Source organism: Oreochromis aureus, linkage group 7, assembly GCF_013358895.1.
Source record: "Oreochromis aureus strain Israel breed Guangdong linkage group 7, ZZ_aureus, whole genome shotgun sequence".
Classification (NCBI taxonomy): domain Eukaryota; kingdom Metazoa; phylum Chordata; class Actinopteri; order Cichliformes; family Cichlidae; genus Oreochromis; species Oreochromis aureus.
Genome location: NC_052948.1, coordinates 32548016 through 32567563, shown reverse-complemented (window position 1 = coordinate 32567563; position 19548 = coordinate 32548016). Strand labels below are relative to the sequence as shown.

At 40.6% G+C, this 19548-nt stretch overlaps 2 protein-coding genes across 2 annotated transcripts; both read left to right on the top strand.

The window, feature by feature from the left end:
* The first annotated feature begins 315 nt into the window (after positions 1 to 315).
* On the top strand, positions 316 to 7873 carry txnl1 (thioredoxin-like 1). Its single transcript, XM_031745714.2, has 8 exons — positions 316 to 615; positions 1459 to 1555; positions 2590 to 2763; positions 4193 to 4315; positions 5068 to 5137; positions 5284 to 5456; positions 7428 to 7532; positions 7612 to 7873. The coding sequence occupies exons 1-8, from the start codon at positions 518 to 520 to the stop codon at positions 7639 to 7641; spliced, it is 870 nt and encodes a 289-aa protein (XP_031601574.1). The 5' UTR covers positions 316 to 517; the 3' UTR covers positions 7642 to 7873.
* Positions 7874 to 9767: 1894 nt separating this feature from the next.
* On the top strand, positions 9768 to 18569 carry LOC116324902. The gene is made up of 8 exons (XM_039615277.1): positions 9768 to 9841; positions 10597 to 10815; positions 12722 to 12866; positions 12942 to 13037; positions 16123 to 16267; positions 16513 to 16658; positions 17332 to 17471; positions 17839 to 18569. The coding sequence occupies exons 2-8, from the start codon at positions 10716 to 10718 to the stop codon at positions 17985 to 17987; spliced, it is 921 nt and encodes a 306-aa protein (XP_039471211.1). The 5' UTR covers positions 9768 to 9841; positions 10597 to 10715; the 3' UTR covers positions 17988 to 18569.
* The last annotated feature ends 979 nt before the right edge of the window (positions 18570 to 19548 follow it).

The window sequence follows — 19548 nt, the reverse complement described above, 5'->3', positions numbered from 1 at the left end:
ATAGTTAGCTAAATTTATAGAGCAGTCCATTATTTTTTCTACAAAATTCAGTGGTGAGAAGTAAATGAAATTTGCAACATGTGAGGTTTGGATCAAAAAGCACATTTTCCTTTTTTGTCCTTCCTTCATTCATTCATTCATTCATTTATGCTTTACTGAATTTGTAAGATTTATGAGACCAGCGTTTGATTTGATTTGAATTTCCTTTTTTCCCTAAAAATTAAGATTTTTGTTGTTCTTTCTTTAACCTGTTGAGGCCAGTATAACGTACGGAAGCTGACTCGGTGAGGACGAAGAAGAAAGCCCTACCTTTCCGGTTGTGTAGTAGCCAATCACGAGTCACATCCTGGAGCAACGCACTGAAACTGTAGTGTGTGGCTCGGAACCGGACGGCTAGTCGGCTAACACACCGACAGAAGGCTAAAAACAAAACACCGTATATTTGTTAGGTTGCCTTGTTTGTTCGCTCTGAACACCACCCGGGTAACCGCCTCACATCGCAGCAGCAAACTGCACCATGGTAGGCGTTAAAGTGATCGGGAGCGACCCGGACTTCCAGCCGGAGCTAGCTGCCGCCGGCTCCAGGCTCGCCGTGGTGAAGTTCACAATGGCCGGGTAAGCTCAGGCCCCTCGAGACTTAATCCTTAGTTTCGGGATATGACTGAGAACATTCAGGGATAGTCGCTTAGCTGCTTTGAGGAGGTGACATGAGCTGAATATTTCTCTCACCGGCAGCGTTTATTGTATTGTAATTACGGCCGGCATGCTAGCGTTATGGTAGCAGTGAGCTAGGCGTTAGCTCACTAGCGCTGCTGCTTACAATGACACGGCAGTATTACAGCAACTTGGCTGCTGAGGTGTGTGAGTGAGCTGGCTGATTAAATAGAATGAGCTCTACTGTAACATTGTCCTCATGTAAAGCAGAACTACTACCACTAGCATAACAAATCATCTGTTACGTGCGGGTTTTCAGGTCTTTGTGTGATTTATGTACAATCTGATTGTAAGAGGCTTTGATTGATCTGTAGGCCTGTTAAGCTGATGAAAAGACAGCAGATCAATAGTGATGATAATCAGTTTAAAGTATCTAAAGTTAAAGGTTATGTCTTTCTTTTGGGACACACCTAGCATTATTAAATGATGATAATGCTAGGTTCTTGTCCTGAGGGTAAACTCATCACAACTCAGTACCCACAACAGCAGCAAAAGGTCTAAATGAAAAGTTTAGACCAACATTAAAACTTGTAATTCATTTATTAGTTTACATTCTACTAAAGGGTTTTATGATATTATAATAAATAAAGGAGCAAGTTAAGCTTGTATTAGCTTCACTGAGCAGTGTTATTGTGTGTGGCAGATATTCATCACATCTTGCAGGACAAGTGCTGCAACAATTGATGCAGTGATCCATCGTGAGACTAGAATTGACTGCTAACCTGCTCTGTCCTTCCTCCTCAGGTGCCGGCCATGCATCAGAATAGCTCCAGCTTTCAACATGTTGAGTAACAAATACCCACAGGTCGTCTTCCTCGAAGTAGATGTTCACGTCTGTCAGGTGAGTCTGATTCACCACGTTGTTCATTTTCATTAGCCACTCCCAGGCTGAATTACTGTCAGACCTGATGAGTCAAGACATGTAAATAGAACTTGTCTGACAAAGTGAAGTAAGATAAAAGATCTCAAAAAGCAAGACATCATGCCACAAGCTAAAGAAATTCAAGAACTGCTGAGAAACAGAGTCAATGACGTCTGTCCGTCTGAAAAGGATAAAAAGCCACTTCGAAAGCTTTGTGACTCCAGTGAGAGCTGTTATCCACAAATGGAGAAAACCCGGAACAGTGCTGAACTTTCTCAGGAGTGGCCAGCGCAGCAAAATTACTCCAGAACAACATCTAAAGAACTTCAGGTTGACCTTAACTTGCCTTAGTTAAGGTCAGAGTTCATGATTGAACAATAAGAAAGACTGGGCAAAAATGTCATCTATGGGAGATTTACAAGGACTCATTCTTTTTAACACTCTTTGCTATTCTCCATGGCCAGCTGACGGATCTACAACAATACAAGCAAGAGTAGCCCACAGAGCAGTTGTACCACATTAATTGGGATGTCTCCTGCACTTATGAAGTCACGAGGGCTCAAAAAGGCTACAAAAAAATTTAAAAAGTTCCAAATTTCAGCCCAGATGGGGTACATTGGTGGCCTATAAGTCAAACAATTGTCATACTGATGGCTGATTTGTATGGTTTCATGAAATTAATACAAAAAAGTAAAACAACCAAAAGGGGGAGGGGGTGGGAAGCAGACCAAATTTAGTATGAATATTGATTTTCGTCTGTTAATGGGAAACAAGCTCAAACTTAAATGTGACCTAACTGACAATATTGCTGATCGTCCTCAATCCCTGAAGTCGTCATCATCATCCTCTGCATACTGAGTCAGAGCAGCAGAAATGTATGCTTCTGTCAGAGGTTATGAAATAATAGACATGCGTGGTGCCGGTCAATAGTGAGACTCAAACACGCAAGTTTAGTGGCACTAAAGTCTGATTATATTCTGAATTTAAATTTTTTTTTTTTCTAATTTCCCCAGGCAACAGCCGCAGCCAACAACATCTCCGCAACACCAACGTTCCTGTTCTTCAGGAACCGGGTGCGGGTCGATCAGTACCAGGGGGCAGACGCTGCAGGTCTGGAGGAGAAGATCAAACAGCACACAGAGAACGACCCTGGAAATAGCGAGGACTCCGACATTCCTAAGGGATATGTGAGTGGATAATGTTCCTGATGGCTTTTGATTGTCCGCTGGCCATCCGCAGTGCTCAAATAAAGAAATAATCTGTGCATTTATTGCTAGTTGAATACAGCAGTCACGAAGTTAGGGAAAAGGTCATTAGTCATTGTCTCCTTTAGGGATGTGCTTTTGCTTACGAATGCCAGCTCAGTACGTTCCCCTATGTTTACATTTCTCCTGAGTTATTTTACAAAGTTAGAAAAGCTGTTTAAGCTGAGCCTGGTGTAAAGAATGGTTCACAGTCTCTTCCTTACAGTGAGAAATAAAGCTATTGATTTAAGGTGATTATTGATCAGTACTCTACATCAGCATTTGAAAAAGTTGGACCAGTGCATCATGAGCCAACTTGACTACCAATAAAGGTGTGAGTCAATCCAGTTGTCCCATATTTCTGTATTTTTTCAGTGTAAGATATATATTCATTGTGGTATTATTTAGAAAAGCAGCATGTCGGATAGCATTGTTTTTTAAAAATGAACTTTAATTAAAATAAAAAGGGATTAAAGTTCATATTTAATAGTTCTTATGTCAATTTTCATCAAACCCAATAAGACATTCTTACATTTTTTTAGTACCCTTAAGGCTTTACTGAGGGTTCTCATCAGTGTTGGTGTGTTATTTGTGGTAGATGGCAGTGGGCCACGCCCCCAAGCAGACAGCATAACATTTTCACTTTTTCCAGTGCTGGCAGCTTTTTCCAACAAGGAACTGAAGTCACTGCGCTAAACCACCAGACTATTGACACAAATGTGTGTTTTACCTCACCAAACACAGGAGCTGTTTCGTCCACTGCTTCCTAAACAGATAAATTATTTTGTCTTAATGTATAACTTCTGTGTTTTAATAGTTAAGTTTGAATAAAAGATAAAGTTATAAAATACAAAGTCCACACAAAAACAGACCAACAAACTGCTATCTATGATAAAAAGCATTGTTTTGTCAGCTTTCTTTCTTCACAGCGCCTGGACTTTGTCGCCTGTTGCCACTTATGACATTATAAGTTAAGATGTAGCTTTAAAGTTTGAGTTAGTGTTCAGATGAATCACCACCACATCATGTCACCATTAATAATACTGTCTAATCTTATCTTGATAATCCACTCATACGTTTCAAAAACTAAACATCATCCAGCCATACTCTGTACTAAACCGATGTAAGCACTGATTCGACAGTAATACTCTGATTCAGTAAAAAATGATAGAAAAATACCATAAATAGCCCAACTCTGTGTGAAAACACGTGCAAGCTATGCCACAGATGAATGAAAAGGTTAAATAAATGTGTATGTAAACCTGCTGCAGTACACACATGAACCACTACGATGAATCAGGCTTCATAAATATCGAGCCGTACACGAAGTTTGAACTGAATAAATGAGTTTGCCTCCTCTGCTGTGTTTCAGATGGACCTCATGCCTTTTGTGAACAAAGCCGGTTGCGAGTGCCTCAACGAGAGCGACGACTGCGGCTTCGACAACTGTTTGATCAAAGACTCGTCCTACCTGGAGTCTGACTGCGATGAACAGGTTCGAGTTTTCGCTTCACGCGGGAAGTTTAAACATTACAAGTTTAAAGTTCTCACGAAATCAGTACCCCACTCAGCCTGGATGTTATTTCCTCAAAGAAGCTGGTTTCACATTGAGAATGCCTAATAGATGACTTGCCTCTTAAAAACATGTTTAATTTGTTTGGACCTCTTAAAATGTGACAACACATTTTCAGGGGTTTATCCTCATATGAAATATTTGGATAATCATGATACTTTTAAAGTGGTGTTCCTGATCATTTTTTTTTTTTTTCACGTATTTCTTATTCTTTCTAATATTTATCTCCTGAATACTCAAGAGAGAAATTTTTGCATATGGTTTTAATGACCCTGAATTTTGATTTTTTCTTCTCTTTATGTTCATGACACTTTTAAACAGGAATGTAAACTAGCTAAAACGTATTGTGTGTTTAAAAAAATGAAACAAAAATATACAATAAATATCTTCATTTCAGACAACATAACCAGCACGAGGGGCTTTGCTGATTATATTTATTGATTTAACAAATCCCTCCCATATCATAATGTCTAAAGTCAACAGACTCGACATTTAGACATTTTGAAACAATACAAAATAATCTGAAACTCTCAGGTTTGTTCAGGAAACTGAAACAAAGCTAAAACTAACTGAAACCCTTAGTCTGCTTTCATTCTCTGTTTACCTCCTTAATAAACTTTGTTACATGTGGCCCATCAACCTGATGGATGTTTTCCTTTTTAAATCTTGTCCAGTTGTTGATAACGATCGCCTTCAATCAGCCTGTGAAGCTCTTCTCTATGAAACTACTGTCCTCAGACTTTGGTGAGTGTTTCTCCTGCTGACATTAGTCACAGCCTCTGGAGCATCTGGAGGCGCTGACATGAACTTTGTCAGTTTTCGAGTGATAAAAAAAATCATCTTCTTCCTTTTGTGTCTCATTTTTTTCTTTATTTTTCACTCTCTGTCAGCCCAAGCCCCTAAGGTGGTGAAGGTGTTTATCAATCTCCCTCGGTCGATGGGGTTTGACGACGCAGAGCGGAGCGAAGCCACTCAGACTCTGGAGCTGTCTGAGGAAGATTACAAAGAAGACGGTTTGATTCCTCTGCGCTACGTCAAGTTTCAGAACGTACAGAGTGTTACAGTAAGGACCCGACTACCAACAGTACCTCTGAAACATTACTGCGGTTAGATCTTAATGCATTAGAAATGTATTTTAAGAAGGTTGTTAATGAGCAGCAGAAGAGGCCGTGATGCAAAAGGCAAAAATCCTCAAGTATATACAATACAGGGAGTGCAGAATTATTAGGCAAATGAGTATTTTGTCCACATCATCCTCTTCATGCATGTTGTCTTACTCCAAGCTGTATAGGCTCGAAAGCCCACTACCAATTAAGCATATTAGGTGATGTGCATCTCTGTAATGAGAAGGGGTGTGGTCTAATGACATCAACACCCTATATCAGGTGTGCATAATTATTAGGCAACTTCCTTTCCTTTGGCAAAATGGGTCAAAAGAAGGACTTGACAGGCTCAGAAAAGTCAAAAATAGTGAGATATCTTGCAGAGGGATGCAGCAGTCTTAAAATTGCAAAGCTTCTGAAGCGTGATCATCGAACAATCAAGCGTTTCATTCAAAATAGTCAACAGGGTCGCAAGAAGCGTGTGGAAAACCAAGGCGCAAAATAACTGCCCATGAACTGAGAAAAGTCAAGCGTGCAGCTGCCAAGATGCCACTTGCCACCAGTTTGGCCATATTTCAGAGCTGCAACATCACTGGAGTGCCCAAAAGCACAAGGTGTGCAATACTCAGAGACATGGCCAAGGTAAGAAAGGCTGAAAGACGACCACCACTGAACAAGACACACAAGCTGAAACGTCAAGACTGGGCCAAGAAATATCTCAAGACTGATTTTTCTAAGGTTTTATGGACTGATGAAATGAGAGTGAGTCTTGATGGGCCAGATGGATGGGCCCGTGGCTGGATTGGTAAAGGGCAGAGAGCTCCAGTCCGACTCAGACGCCAGCAAGGTGGAGGTGGAGTACTGGTTTGGGCTGGTATCATCAAAGATGAGCTTGTGGGGCCTTTTCGGGTTGAGGATGGAGTCAAGCTCAACTCCCAGTCCTACTGCCAGTTTCTGGAAGACACCTTCAAGCAGTGGTACAGGAAGAAGTCTGCATCCTTCAAGAAAAACATGATTTTCATGCAGGACAATGCTCCATCACACGCAGCGTCCAAGTACTCCACAGCGTGGCTGGCAAGAAAGGGTATAAAAGAAGAAAACTAATGACATGGCCTCCTTGTTCACCTGATCTGAACCCCATTGAGAACCTGTGGTCCATCATCAAATGTGAGATTTACAAGGAGGGAAAACAGTACACCTCTCTGAACAGTGTCTGGGAGGCTGTGGTTGCTGCTGCACGCAATGTTGATGGTGAACAGATCAAAACACTGACAGAATCCATGGATGGCAGGCTTTTGAGTGTCCTTGCAAAGAAAGGTGGCTATATTGGTCGCTGATTTGTTTTTGTTTTGTTTTGAATGTCAGAAATGTATATTTGTGAATGTGGAGATGTTATACTGGTTTCACTGGTAAAAATAAATAATTGAAATGGGTATATATTAACAAATCATATTAACAAAAAACATATTTGTTTTTTGTTAAGTTGCCTAATAATTCTGCACAGTAATAGTCACCTGCACACACAGATATCCCCCTAAAATAGCTAAAACTAAAAACAAACTAAAAACTACTTCCAAAAACATTCAGCTTTGATATTAATGAGTTTTTTGGGTTCACTGAGAACATGGTTGTCGTTCAATAATAAAATTATTCCTCAAAAATACAACTTGCCTAATAATTCTGCACTCCCTGTAGAAGTAGATCCTGTAGGTGGGGGAAAAGCTTTTAGAGGTTTATTTGTGGGATAGTCGCCACAATTGTGAGTTATAGGAAAAAGACTTCCCTCTTGGAGGAATTTGGAGAAGTAGCTTGGGAAGGGTTGCCCTATGGACACATTGCACGCTGGCAGAATCAATGAATAGTTAAAGAAAAACATTTTTTGTGTGTTTTTGTTGAATTGTTAAATGCATTTTCTTTTTTTTCCCCTTCAGTTGTTCATTAAGTCAAACCAAGGAGGCGAGGAGACGACAAAAATCAACTACCTGACATTCATAGGCACTCCGGTGCAGGCCACTAACATGAACGATTTCAAAAGGGTGAGGAGCAGCTGCAGCAGCCTGTGCTCATTTGTGTAGAGCAGTGTTTGACACTCACCCATGTTTTGTCCCCACACAGGTCGTAGGGAAGAAAGGCGAGAGTCACTGAGCAGGAGAACGAAGGGGAGGATGAAGAGGAGGCTGAAGATGCATCCAAGGACTTTCCCCCTCTCTGCCAAAGCTGTCACACACACGATGCTCACTTACAAACACACACACAGGGCCTCCAACTGTCCTCCTCGAGCTCTGAATGAATGCTCCACCTGTGGAGTCTATAAATCATTTGTATTTTAATTCTGATGGAACCTCTGTAAATAAAACACGATCCTTTTTCAAAGGCATGTGCGTCAGTCTTGATTTCTTTTAGTAGTAGTAGTAACACCACGAAGACATGGCTGCTGGAAGGTTATACTATTATTCACTATTATTTAGTCAGAACAAATGCTATTGGTTTACTGATGCATGACAAGCTGTGACCTGAAACATGGAAAACAAAATGTGCTTTCAGTTTTATCACCACTCAAACTATTCCTCTCACAGGTATCAGCCATGACCTGAAAATCCACTTGCTCTTTCCTCTCTGTGATAAAGTTTCTTACACTCCTTGTTTCTGAGAGGTGAAATGTCAGCGCTAACTATTCATTTGGATCAGAACAAATTCTGCTGTTCAATATGTTTGAGTGTTTCTCCTGAAGGACCCGGTGACTATTCCCTGTGGACACAACCACTGTATGAACTGTATTAAAAGCTACTGGGATGAAAAGGATCAGACTGAAACCTACAGGTGTCCTCAGTGCAGGCAGACCTTCAGTGTAGACAGACAGACAGATTGTATGAAGTATGAAGAGTTGGACAGCACCAGAGCCAGACATGATTCACACCTACTGGCTGAAGAAGCTAACTGCACTTGGCAGCACAAATGAACCAGTTGCTGATCATCTGCTAGAAACTGATTTCTGATGTTTCCTTGTGTTTTTATATCTGTTTTTACTTATTTTGGTTTGTTGCTTCAAGGCAACACTGTGCGACAAGGGTAGTCAAACACCAAGTTATTCTATAATATGTTTTATTAGCACAACAAGGATGAACAAATAAACAATGTAAACATTTCACAGAACAATAAAACACCAAAGTACATCCAACATTTGACCCTAACCCCATGCACGCACACGCACACACACACACGATGTGTTTCCATCACTTTTGGGGACATTACATTAACTTACATTCATTTCCTGGAGACTTATCCTGAGCCTACCCATCACAAGTCCCTGCCTGAACCTTACCCTAACGCTGTTCCAAGCCTTCACCCTAAAATTTTATGATTTACCTTCCAATTTGTCCCCATAAAGTAAGTGAGACCTCACAATGTGAGTGTGTAAACAGATTTGTGTCCCCACAACAATAAGTAATACACGTCCACACACACACAATTACTTTACCAACTGACCCCTGACCTCCTAAGTGTCCCTCAACAAAAAGTAAAGTAAAAGTAAAAAACATTGACTATGATCATATAAATGCACACAAACACATCTCTACACACATATGCTAATGCATTATATTGCCTGAAAAAAATTAGGCTAACTACACAGTGTTGCCTTGAGGCAACAAATGAAAATTAACAGTTGTAACAGATGTATAAATAAAGAACAAACAATCAAATATACTTCTTAACATATTCATGCACATACAAGTATTTTTATATACATTTATTTCACTATAAACATGTAAAATAGTGATCTTTATCTTACCTCCTAATGGAGATGTCTCATCTTGCAGAAAGGGGTCCCCCCCCACCCCAAACTTAAAGTCACACCACCTTCAACTCATCATTTTATTGGAAAGAGATGTGCCTCGTAGCATTATTTGAAGAAAAAAAAAGTTCGTTTTTTTGAAGGGCCAGTGTGAGGCATGAAAATGTGGTTTGTTGCCTCAGGGCAACGCTAGCAGTAGAGTTCATGATAACACGACTGCCCGCGAACGGATACTGGAATGCCTGGACACTAGGGGCTCGAGCCCTTAACAGGAACTCAGTGGGAATGTGGCGAACATCACTAAAAGATGCATTTTCACAAAAACTGTATTTTCATAGCTTTTATAACCGTGTACTGCAGCTGTTATGTCACCTAGCTATGTTACACAAAGCAATGAGCTGTCATTTCCATGACTACGCATTTGTTACGTAGCTGCTTCTGGGAAGTGGCGTGAATCACTAACTTCCCTGTGGTGCTCGGTTATAAAAAGGGGCTCAAAAGGACCGATTATAAGTCTGCAGCTTTTACTAGAACTGCCAAACAATTAGTGTGGTGAGTAAGAGCGGCTCTGTTCAGCAGAGCAACAGTGGGCTAGAGACAGAGGGGCAGACTCAAACATTTCATCTATTCATTCTTAAAAAAGCTCATTAAGTTAATTTATATCTTTTAATTTTTATTCAAATCATATTACAAATCTGTTCTCAACTAATGCTAATGCCAGGAATTGTTCTTTTAAACAGATTTGTATTTGGAAGTTTGCAGTTGTTCACTTATTGTTTTCGCTGTTTAATGTAATTACTAACATGTGCAGATCCCACTGTTTTGTTACTGTTTCCTCCGACGTGCTGATGGAAATACTGTTCAGGTTAGACAGATTGTGAATGATGTGAGTAGATGCACAGCCTTGCACCATGCCTCTGATTAAGCGTATCAGAACAAAATCAATAAACGTTATTTGTTGTATGATGGGCTGTAAATATGAGGGGGAAAACTCGCTATTTTGTTATAAACCAGTTCAACGGACACTATGTGTCACACTATGTATCTAAAAATGTTGCTGAACAACTTTTAAACTTCAGTTAAGTTGTGAAACATGCTCAATAAGCTGGATCATGTTCACGGTCCGCCTGAAGAGGACGCCATTACACTGCAAGTTCTTATATATGTAATTATATACTATACTACGATGCAGTTACTTTAGTTTAACCTATCGATAACATTTACAGTAATATATAAGTGAAGGTTTACCTGTGTTGAAACGTGAGCACAACACTTTTGCATTTCTTCTCTCCTTTTTCCCCTCTAAGGCTGTGGGCGTTTACGTGGAGCACGTGAAGGCGGCACGTTTGGGTCTGTTTAGCTCTGTCCGCTGCTCCCTGACAGTTGAAGAGGACACACAGAGGCACGAAACAGCGAGAAAGACAAAATGAAGGACGTCAATATTATGCGGATTCTCGTCATAATCCTGTGTGCGGTGGTTTTTGTTGCCGTTTTAGTCTTTAACGCTTTGGCCGGAGCGGGCAAAGGTAGGTGAAATATCGCTGTTCAAGAAGTGAGTTTCACAGAGCTCGAAAAAGATTAAAAACATAACTGCAAAACTGTTAAAACTGCACACGGTGGTACATTCTCAGTGTTTTATTTCTGGTTTTAGTTTTCTGCCTTCACAAAAGCTGTGTTTTCAGAAGTTTTGTTAACTGTTTACTGCAGCTGTTATGTCACCAACGTTTGTTACACAAACCAGTGAGCCGTCATTTCTAGGACTGCGCATTTACATAGCTGGTTCTGCTAACTGGCAGGAGTAACAATAACACAGCTCACAAACTTCCCAGAGTTTGTTATAGTTATGAGAGGGGGCTCAAATTAACCAATTATTAGTACGAAGTTTTTATTATTTTATCCTAAGAAATAGTGGAGGAATAGTGACTGTGGTATCCCTCCGCCCACTGGTTCTGCTGGACGGGAAAGATCCAACAGTTATTTATTTATTTTTATATATATATTCAGGGTGTGGCAGAGAAAATGCTCCGCTGGGCTCCCACATGGATAAGACTCATTTCCTTCCTCAGTGAGCTGGCAAATAGTAACAATGTATCCACCTTTTTTCTATTTTAATCACAGTTTTTACTGCGAACGTTTGTTTTAAGTAATGATAGATATTAAGTCATTATGGCAGAGATTTTAGGAACAGCAGGCAGTGTGATTCATGTAAAAAGTGTAAGAGCTACTCTGCAGCAGAGAAACGGTGAGCTTGAGACAAAGAGGTAGTTTGAAACGCACACATTAAATTTAAGCCTGCTTGCTAAAATAGAAGTGCATTACATTAATGAAAGCAAAAAGAAGTCCTCATAATTATGACACATTGATGTTTATACCTAGGACAGGTGACCCTGCATAGGTCACCAGTCCGTCACAGAGCCACCACAGAGAAACGATCATCCACATTCATGTTGACACCTACAGCCTTGCCTCTTACAGTCATGTCTTTGGACTGTGGGAGGAAAGCGGAGCACCCAGAAGTCACAGTGTTTAGGACAGATTTAGATTTTTTATGGCAGGAGGTTGTTATGTGTGCACGCATCAAAAGGAGGAACGCACGCTTTGTTATATGAATTGAATGCATATGTGTTTGCCAAGCCTTTTTGTGACTGACGCATAACTGAGCATAATAATCAGCTGCTCCTCAAGTGAGTCAGAAACTCCTCCATCTTGGACTGCAGCAGGCCTCTTGTACTCCTTGTTCTGCTCTCGAGCGTCGCTGTGGCAGGACATGGCAGCAGCTCTGCATCTGCTTTAAGTTTGAGTTCTGCTTAGGAGTACCAGCTGGTGGAAGAAACACTGTAAGAGCTGCAGCATCTGAGACTTAACACTAAACTAAACAAAGACTTAAGAAGTCATATAAACCGGAACATTGTCTCCCTGTTAACCTGAGATCTTTTCCTCTGAGGTAGTTTTTAGAAACTAGAATCAGAATCAGAGAGACTTTATTTATCCCCAAGGGGCAATTAAGAGCCGTTCTCAGAATTCTGTGATGCTAAGTCAAAATGACAAAGGGACAGTTTTTTCTGTTGGAGCTTTTTATTCATCAGTGATTTAACTACTTACTCAAACATAAAGACTTTTAATAATCATAAAGGCTCAAAGGGAACACGTACAAACAAAATGTGGACTTTCTTTAGTTTTCTTTGCATTTAAGATGTGGCTAATTTACATTTTATGACATTTCACACACATTTCATCTCTTTCCAGACATTTCCAGCTGAAGTATTTCTGTTCTTCTCCATTTCTACCTGTAACGTCTAGTCACATCACATTAGTTTTCTTCTTCCATCTTCGTATTTTCTGCTTTTCTGCACCTGTAAAACAGCCAGCTGGAAGTGGAATGCAGACCCCACCAATGCACTTTTGTTTATTCTCTCTCTGTCTGTTTTCCAGGTCCCTTTCATACTTCTACAGGAAATGTATCAGCCCGCTATGAGACAGGCATCACTCCAGCTGGCTGGACCTTCTCCATCTGGGGCGTTATCTATACCTGGCTCACCCTGATGGTGATTTATATCACTTCATACACATGCAGAGGGTAAGCTAGCATCAAAACAGCTGGACTAAAACTAAACACACAGGATGAAACTGATATTTCTCTCTCTGTTTATAGATCCTGGGCTCAGTGTCTGCTGCCCTACGGCTTCTATATTTGCTGGCTCTCCAACATGGTGCTGAACATAATCTGGCTCCTGCTGTGGGACGCAGAGTATGTCTTCATTTTATTTACTACTACTTGTTCTTATGCTTCTTTTGGCTGCTCCCTTCACGGGTCACCACATTCACCTCCATCTCACCCTGTCCCTAGACTCCCTAGATCCATATTCAACATTCTTTATCCAACATATCCACAATCCTTCTTTTGTAAATGTCCTTGCCTCTCTATATTTGTCTCCCAAGTGCTTGACTGCCTATCCACTCTTCACCCTCTACATAGCTGCCTTCACTTCCTCCCTACTAATTATGCATTCATGAATCACTAACTTTCCATCTGTTCTCTTCTCTCTCTCTTATTTTCTTCATTTATGCACTCATCAGAGTACTTTTCCATCTTCTCACCACATTCACTTCACTCATTAGTACATTTCCATCTCTGTCCTTAATCACCCTAGTCAGAGATTGAGCTGGAAAGGATGTGCAGCAGGTTACCGCTCAGAGTCTCCTGTCCTCTTGTCTTTGCTTCTCTTTCAATTTGTCTCTCGCACACACAGTATATCTGCTATAACCCGATTGATTTAGGATTTTTTTGTTAGACAAATATCAATGGTTAGTGATTTAAAAATCCAATGAGTCCTTACGTTAATATAATATGACAATGCAGGTGTGATCTAGTTATAGATTACTCATTTCCACACTGCCTGAGTCTGCTTGGAGCAGCTAGCTGTTGTGTTTGTGGCATTCCTAACAGGAAAGTTGCAGAGTGCGGTGGACAAACTCATAACACTCATAGTTGAACTTTTGTGTCTCCTGTCTCGCCTTTACTTTTAAGATGTTCACTTATGCCATTACTGATTTCTTGTTGGATGGCTAATATCAGCTGATACATTGTCTGCTGTTTACAAGAGCTCCAGCCGATCCAGCATGAATATCTTATTCTACATATTTGATTTAACACTGCATGTCTTTCCTAATGTACCTCAGCAGTTATCCATTTGTGGCTTTTGGCTCCACCCTGGCTGGGTTCTGCTTACTAGGAGTTAAATTTGTTTTTACTATTTTTCTGCAGAACAGTACAAAATTGAAAACTTCAACACAGTTAAATTATACATGTGGTCATATCAGAGACATAATAAGAAGGGATGGACCCTGGAGTTAAAGTTTAGTTAAAGAGAAAAAGGTTTAGCAAGAGCAGCACATGGTTTAAATTGTTCCATGAGCTTCATGAAATCGTAAACTGGAGCTTTTTCAACATTCCTGAAGTAGTACTCACATATGCTGAGCACTCCAGTTCATCTGATACACTCTCATCACCCTACTGGTGGGTTAGACCTCGCAGGTGTGTTTTGGCTCGTTGTGCTCTTGGAAAAACAAATGATGGTTCCAGACCAGGAGTGTCTGTGAAAACTGGAATAAATTCCACGTGTTACTAGCAGAGCACGAGCACTTGTAGGACGAGCTGTTCATCCAGACTGAGTCATGCAAATAACTGGAACTCGATTGAGCCAGAACTGAAGTTATATCTTTGATGATGGCTCCAAAACAGTGGTTCCTCCATTTCGGACTTTGTAACACTTGGCGACCAAACAAAAATTCAGACAGGACAGTCAGAAATTTAGGATGATCATCCTATACTGTGAATACTAACAAAACAATAGTCAGTGCAATGCAGCATGAAATGACGTGCTGTTCCAGCCACCACGGAGAAGAAAACATAATAAAGTAGTTCTCACGTTTCTTAGTTCTCATGTGGCACAGCGGTACTTGCAATAAACATACAGTACTGACAAAAGCCTTTTGCACAGTAGACATGCATCTACCACTTCAGTTGATTCATCCACTGTTTGCTGAAGCCTCATCAGAAATGGTCTCAGTGGAAGAGTGGCTGCCAAGAAGCCATTCTTATGAAAGGAAGAGAAGGAGAAAAGGATGACATATGCCAGATTTCACAAGAACTAGACTGAACTGGTCTGAACTGGTCTGATGGAGTGGTGAATCCAAATCTAAACTTGTATCCAAGATTTTGGTTCAGCTCATTATCAATATGTATGGAGGAGGACAGGAGAGAGGTACAACAATGAGTGTGTACAGCCACCTGTAATCTGGTGGGGGGCTCTATTATGGTTTGGGGCTCCATTTAAGCTGGTGGTGCTGGGAATCTTTTCCAAATTGATGGAATTGTGAACGCAGAAATGTGCAGATTTTGATCCATCAAGTAATACCATCCAAAAAAATCATGTCATTGGCAACGACTTGATTTTTCATCATGGAAAGAATCTGAAACACACTCCCAGTAGACTAAAAACATACCTGAATAGGAAAAACACAGAGATTGGCCTGCCTAGAGCCTGGATGTCAACATTACTGAAGCAGTGTGGAATCATCTTGACAGAGAACAGAACAAAAGGCAGAAACATCCAAAGAGATTTGAGTGTCCTTAAACATGAAGATTAAAGATGGCCAATGGCCATAACAGACATTGCCTTTAAGGCTCATTAGAAATGCACAGCCTGTATGCATGCACGTTTCAATAAATCACCGCACTTAGTGATTAAGATTTATTATGGATGTGCAAAGAATCATACTGATAGCTGTGCCAAAGTATGCTAAATATCAAGGTGACTATGAATATCTGCAGAAAGGCAAAGAAATATCCTTTGAGATCTTTGTGAATGGAAGCATTTATGTGAGTTTGTGAATAATGAGTAGTGCATGAAATAAGAATGACCAAAATGCAGTGTAAATAATATGAATATGCAAATAATGAACATGCAATTACGTACTGAAAGCTCAGTTTGCCTGAAAGTCACTGTGGTAAATTATGTTCAGTTACTACAAAGTGGACGCACCAGTCAGTTAATAACAAAAGGAATTGTTGCCCCTTTGTCTCTCTGATGTCTGACCTTGTGACTTAATAATCTATACTTTATTAATCCCATTCACTCAGTGAAGCAGTGGGCAGCCACCAATCCAGTGCCTGGGGAGCAGTGTGTAGGGACAGCACCTTGCTCAGGGTAGCCGTTCAGTGGACTCGAACTCCCGACCTTCTGATCATGGGGTCACCACTCTACCTACAGAGCCATTTCTGTCCCCTATTTATTGCATTCATTGTTTCTTTCTGTTTCTCTGTCTTCCAGGATGACGCTGGCGTCTTTGGTCGTTTTAATCCTGATAGCGGTTTCCGGCTACAGCGCTCTGTTCTTCTGTTGCTTTGCCACAGATTACTACGGACTCTGGTTACAGACGTACCATCGCAAAGACCTGACCTTTCTCAGAGTACTGGTAGGACACAGTCAGTGTGAAAATTTCTTTGATTTTTGCATATTTGTCACACTTTAGTGTTTCAGATCATCAGACAAATGTTTATATTAAAATACCCATGGCAAATATGTTGAAATACCCATGGCAAGTATTTGCCCCCTTCCTAATTTCATGGAAGGGAGCAAATACTTGTTAGATGAGTGTCAGCTCTGTCCCCAATAGGCAATAGTAAGATATACTGTTTGTCTCATTTTCTTTTTTTTCAGGTCCAAAATGGTTTGGCTCTCTACACTACATGGACTTCTATCGCCTCTCTGATCAATTTCTCTGTAGTTCTCCACCTGTGGGGTGTGGATAAGAGCACGGCAGCAACTGCGTCACTGTGCATCCTGTTTGCAGAGGTGGTGGCATGGTAAGCTCTGATTGGATGACGTTCAGGCACAGGGATGTGGGAGCTAACAAGAAATTACCTTGAAGATAATTTCTATGATCAGGAGACAGATGAAAATCAAATATAGATTCACCAGTTAAATCTGTTTTTTTTTTAAAAAACAAAAGCAAAGGTTTGCTTTGCCCTAAAATTCACCTTTTACAAGCCACTTAAATTATGTGATCTCCCTCCATCTTTTGTGATTCTAAAAAACCCAAAACACTGATGGTATAAGAACGACACATATTCACTGAACAAAAGTCTGTGAGAGAATCTCCAAACAGTTTGTTTCAATAGTAAACAGAAACACTTATATATAAAAATGATGAATTAACCACTTACTAATGCTTAATAGTGTGACGTTACTATAGTGCTACACAGTAAACTTGTATACAAGTTTACTGTGTAGAAGAAAAGAAAAGAAACAGAATACATTTTAATGTATTCTGTTTCTTTTTTTCTTTTTGGATTTCACTGATCATTGGCCGGTGCATAGATGGCTAATATGAGCCAGTTTGGTTTAGCTTTTTCAGAATTTACAAAGTAAATAATTTTTGCAGTCCATATTGAGCTTTCTTATAACAGCAGCGATAGTAGGAGAGGTGAAATGTTGTGTGAGCACTGTGCTTCAGTCTCAGCTGTTTGATGATGGCAGGTTCATTCTGGAGAACTGGGTGCTGGACCGCTGGGTGCGCAACATCCTCACAATCTACCCGGTGGTGATTGTGGCTCTGGTCGGAAACGTCTACAAGCACTTCAACCCAGCTGATCCCACTCCAAACGCCATCTTTATGGGTGAGTTCAACAATCCTTATTTATCAATAATGATTATTAATGAGCCAGTATTTTTTGTTTGATTTGGTTTGGGGTTTCTGTTCCATTTGAATATTATACGGGTGTTTCATGCATGGAAAAGGTTTGCAGTGGAGAAAATGAGTTGCTTTCTCCACTGAAATGCTGCTTATGAACTACTAGAAATGTGTAAACTTTATAAAATAGTGAATCTTTTTTTGTCACCCCTGAAACACAAATATAATAAACTTGTGTGTCACAAGAATCATCAGTTTATTCAGTGAACAGAGGCAGAGAGGAGTTCAGTTAATTTAATGTCCAGCCTTGGCCGACCTAACCACCGGCTGCCCTGCTTGTTTTCTCTCTGCAGTTGTGCTGTTGGTCCTGGCGTGCATCCTTTTCGTGTCCAGATTCTTCACGGTGCTCTGGAGGAACAAGTGGCGCCCTCTGCACTCCCCGGGCTCAGCACGGCTGATGGTGTCACCCCTCGACGGCAGGACGTTCAGAGTCCTTTCTTAAACAAAACTCGTGCCTCTCCAGACCCACTGAGTTACATGTTCACACCACCTCCACAGTCATGTTTGAAGGTAGATCTAAATGTTAAACAGAGTTTATCTGTCAGCATGGGGAACAAATGTATTTCTTCAGTGGAAGAAAGAGTCTGCACGGGAAGGCAGGAAACCCACAAATCTTTTCTATCTGCTCTTCAGCTGTACTGAAGAAAATAGAAATACCTTCTTTAAAATACTTTAAATTCTTTTAAAAACTACTACAACTATTTAATACACTGCTTAATTTTATCTTAATGTACTTTATTCATGTATTTCAGTGTTTCCCACTCACACACTTTAGTTTGCAGGTTTATTAGTGGCTCCCGCAGCTCATTTTTGATTTCTGTTTTTTTGTTGTTTTTTGTTTTTTATCCATCTGAGACACTGAGACAAGTTCACACTCTATGATTTCATGATCTCTGTGCCCTTATTTTGAAAGTTCGATCACTGCTAATTAGGGATGGGTACCGGTATGGCACCGGTTCTTACATAAACGGTAGTAACCAGACCGAAAAGCAGCGCACATATCGGTGCTTTTTTTTCTTGAGATGTCATACACTTTGGATTCTAGCCAATCATTTTACCTTTCCAAGGATAGTAGGCGGGCCCAGGTATGTACGTTCTTTTAGAGCAGAGCTACAGATTAAAAATGCCCAAGGCGAAGCGGTCCAAAGTCTGGCTGTACTTCACAGCAAAAAATGCAAACTCAGCAGCCTGCAACAAGTGCTTTAAGGTGATACTGTGCAAAGGAGGTAACACCTCGAATCTGATGAAACTCCTGGCGACACATAGCGTTTTTTTAATAGCCAAGAAATGCACCGTATTTGATAGCTTGCTGCGAGACCTCACACCGAGCACATCTACTGCGGGTGTGGTGCCTGTTATCGGACCCAGAGTTAGCAACATCCCCCAAGAACCCGAAGAGTAGAGTCCTGGCCCCCGTTCGGCTGTTTTTCCTGACAGATTCTAGTCCTGAAGTCAGGACGAGAAACTCCAACTCCAGCTTCTTGGACTGCAGATAGTTGATGTTAGCTGGGTATCATGAACCATTTTTTTTTTAAAATTTAAAATAAGATTGCAGACATACCAGAGTGCCAAAACACACAGCCAAAAATACTAAATGTGTGGGAAAAACTTCATTGCATTAGATTCATGTTTTATATTCTAAGACTGTTTGTTATTGCACTTGTATTTGCTTTTGTACATGTATATCCATGCTGTGGCACTAAACCTCACTGTACAGTATGATGACGTTTGACAGTGGAACGTGACTAACTCTTACTGAAGCACTTACAGTTTTGTTGACCTTGAACGTTGAAATAAATAAATGAATGCAGCCTCTCTTGTCTCCTGACTCTTTCAGGGCATGTAGAATCGGGCTCAGCAGGGCTTTATGTTCTTTGTGTTCGGCTGCTCCTGTCTGATCCACTCAGCTTGATCCACATGCGTTTTCCTTGGTGCTTAGAATGTTTTTCACGATTAACACATCCACATTTGATTCATACACTCGGGTCTGTGAATAGAGTCTG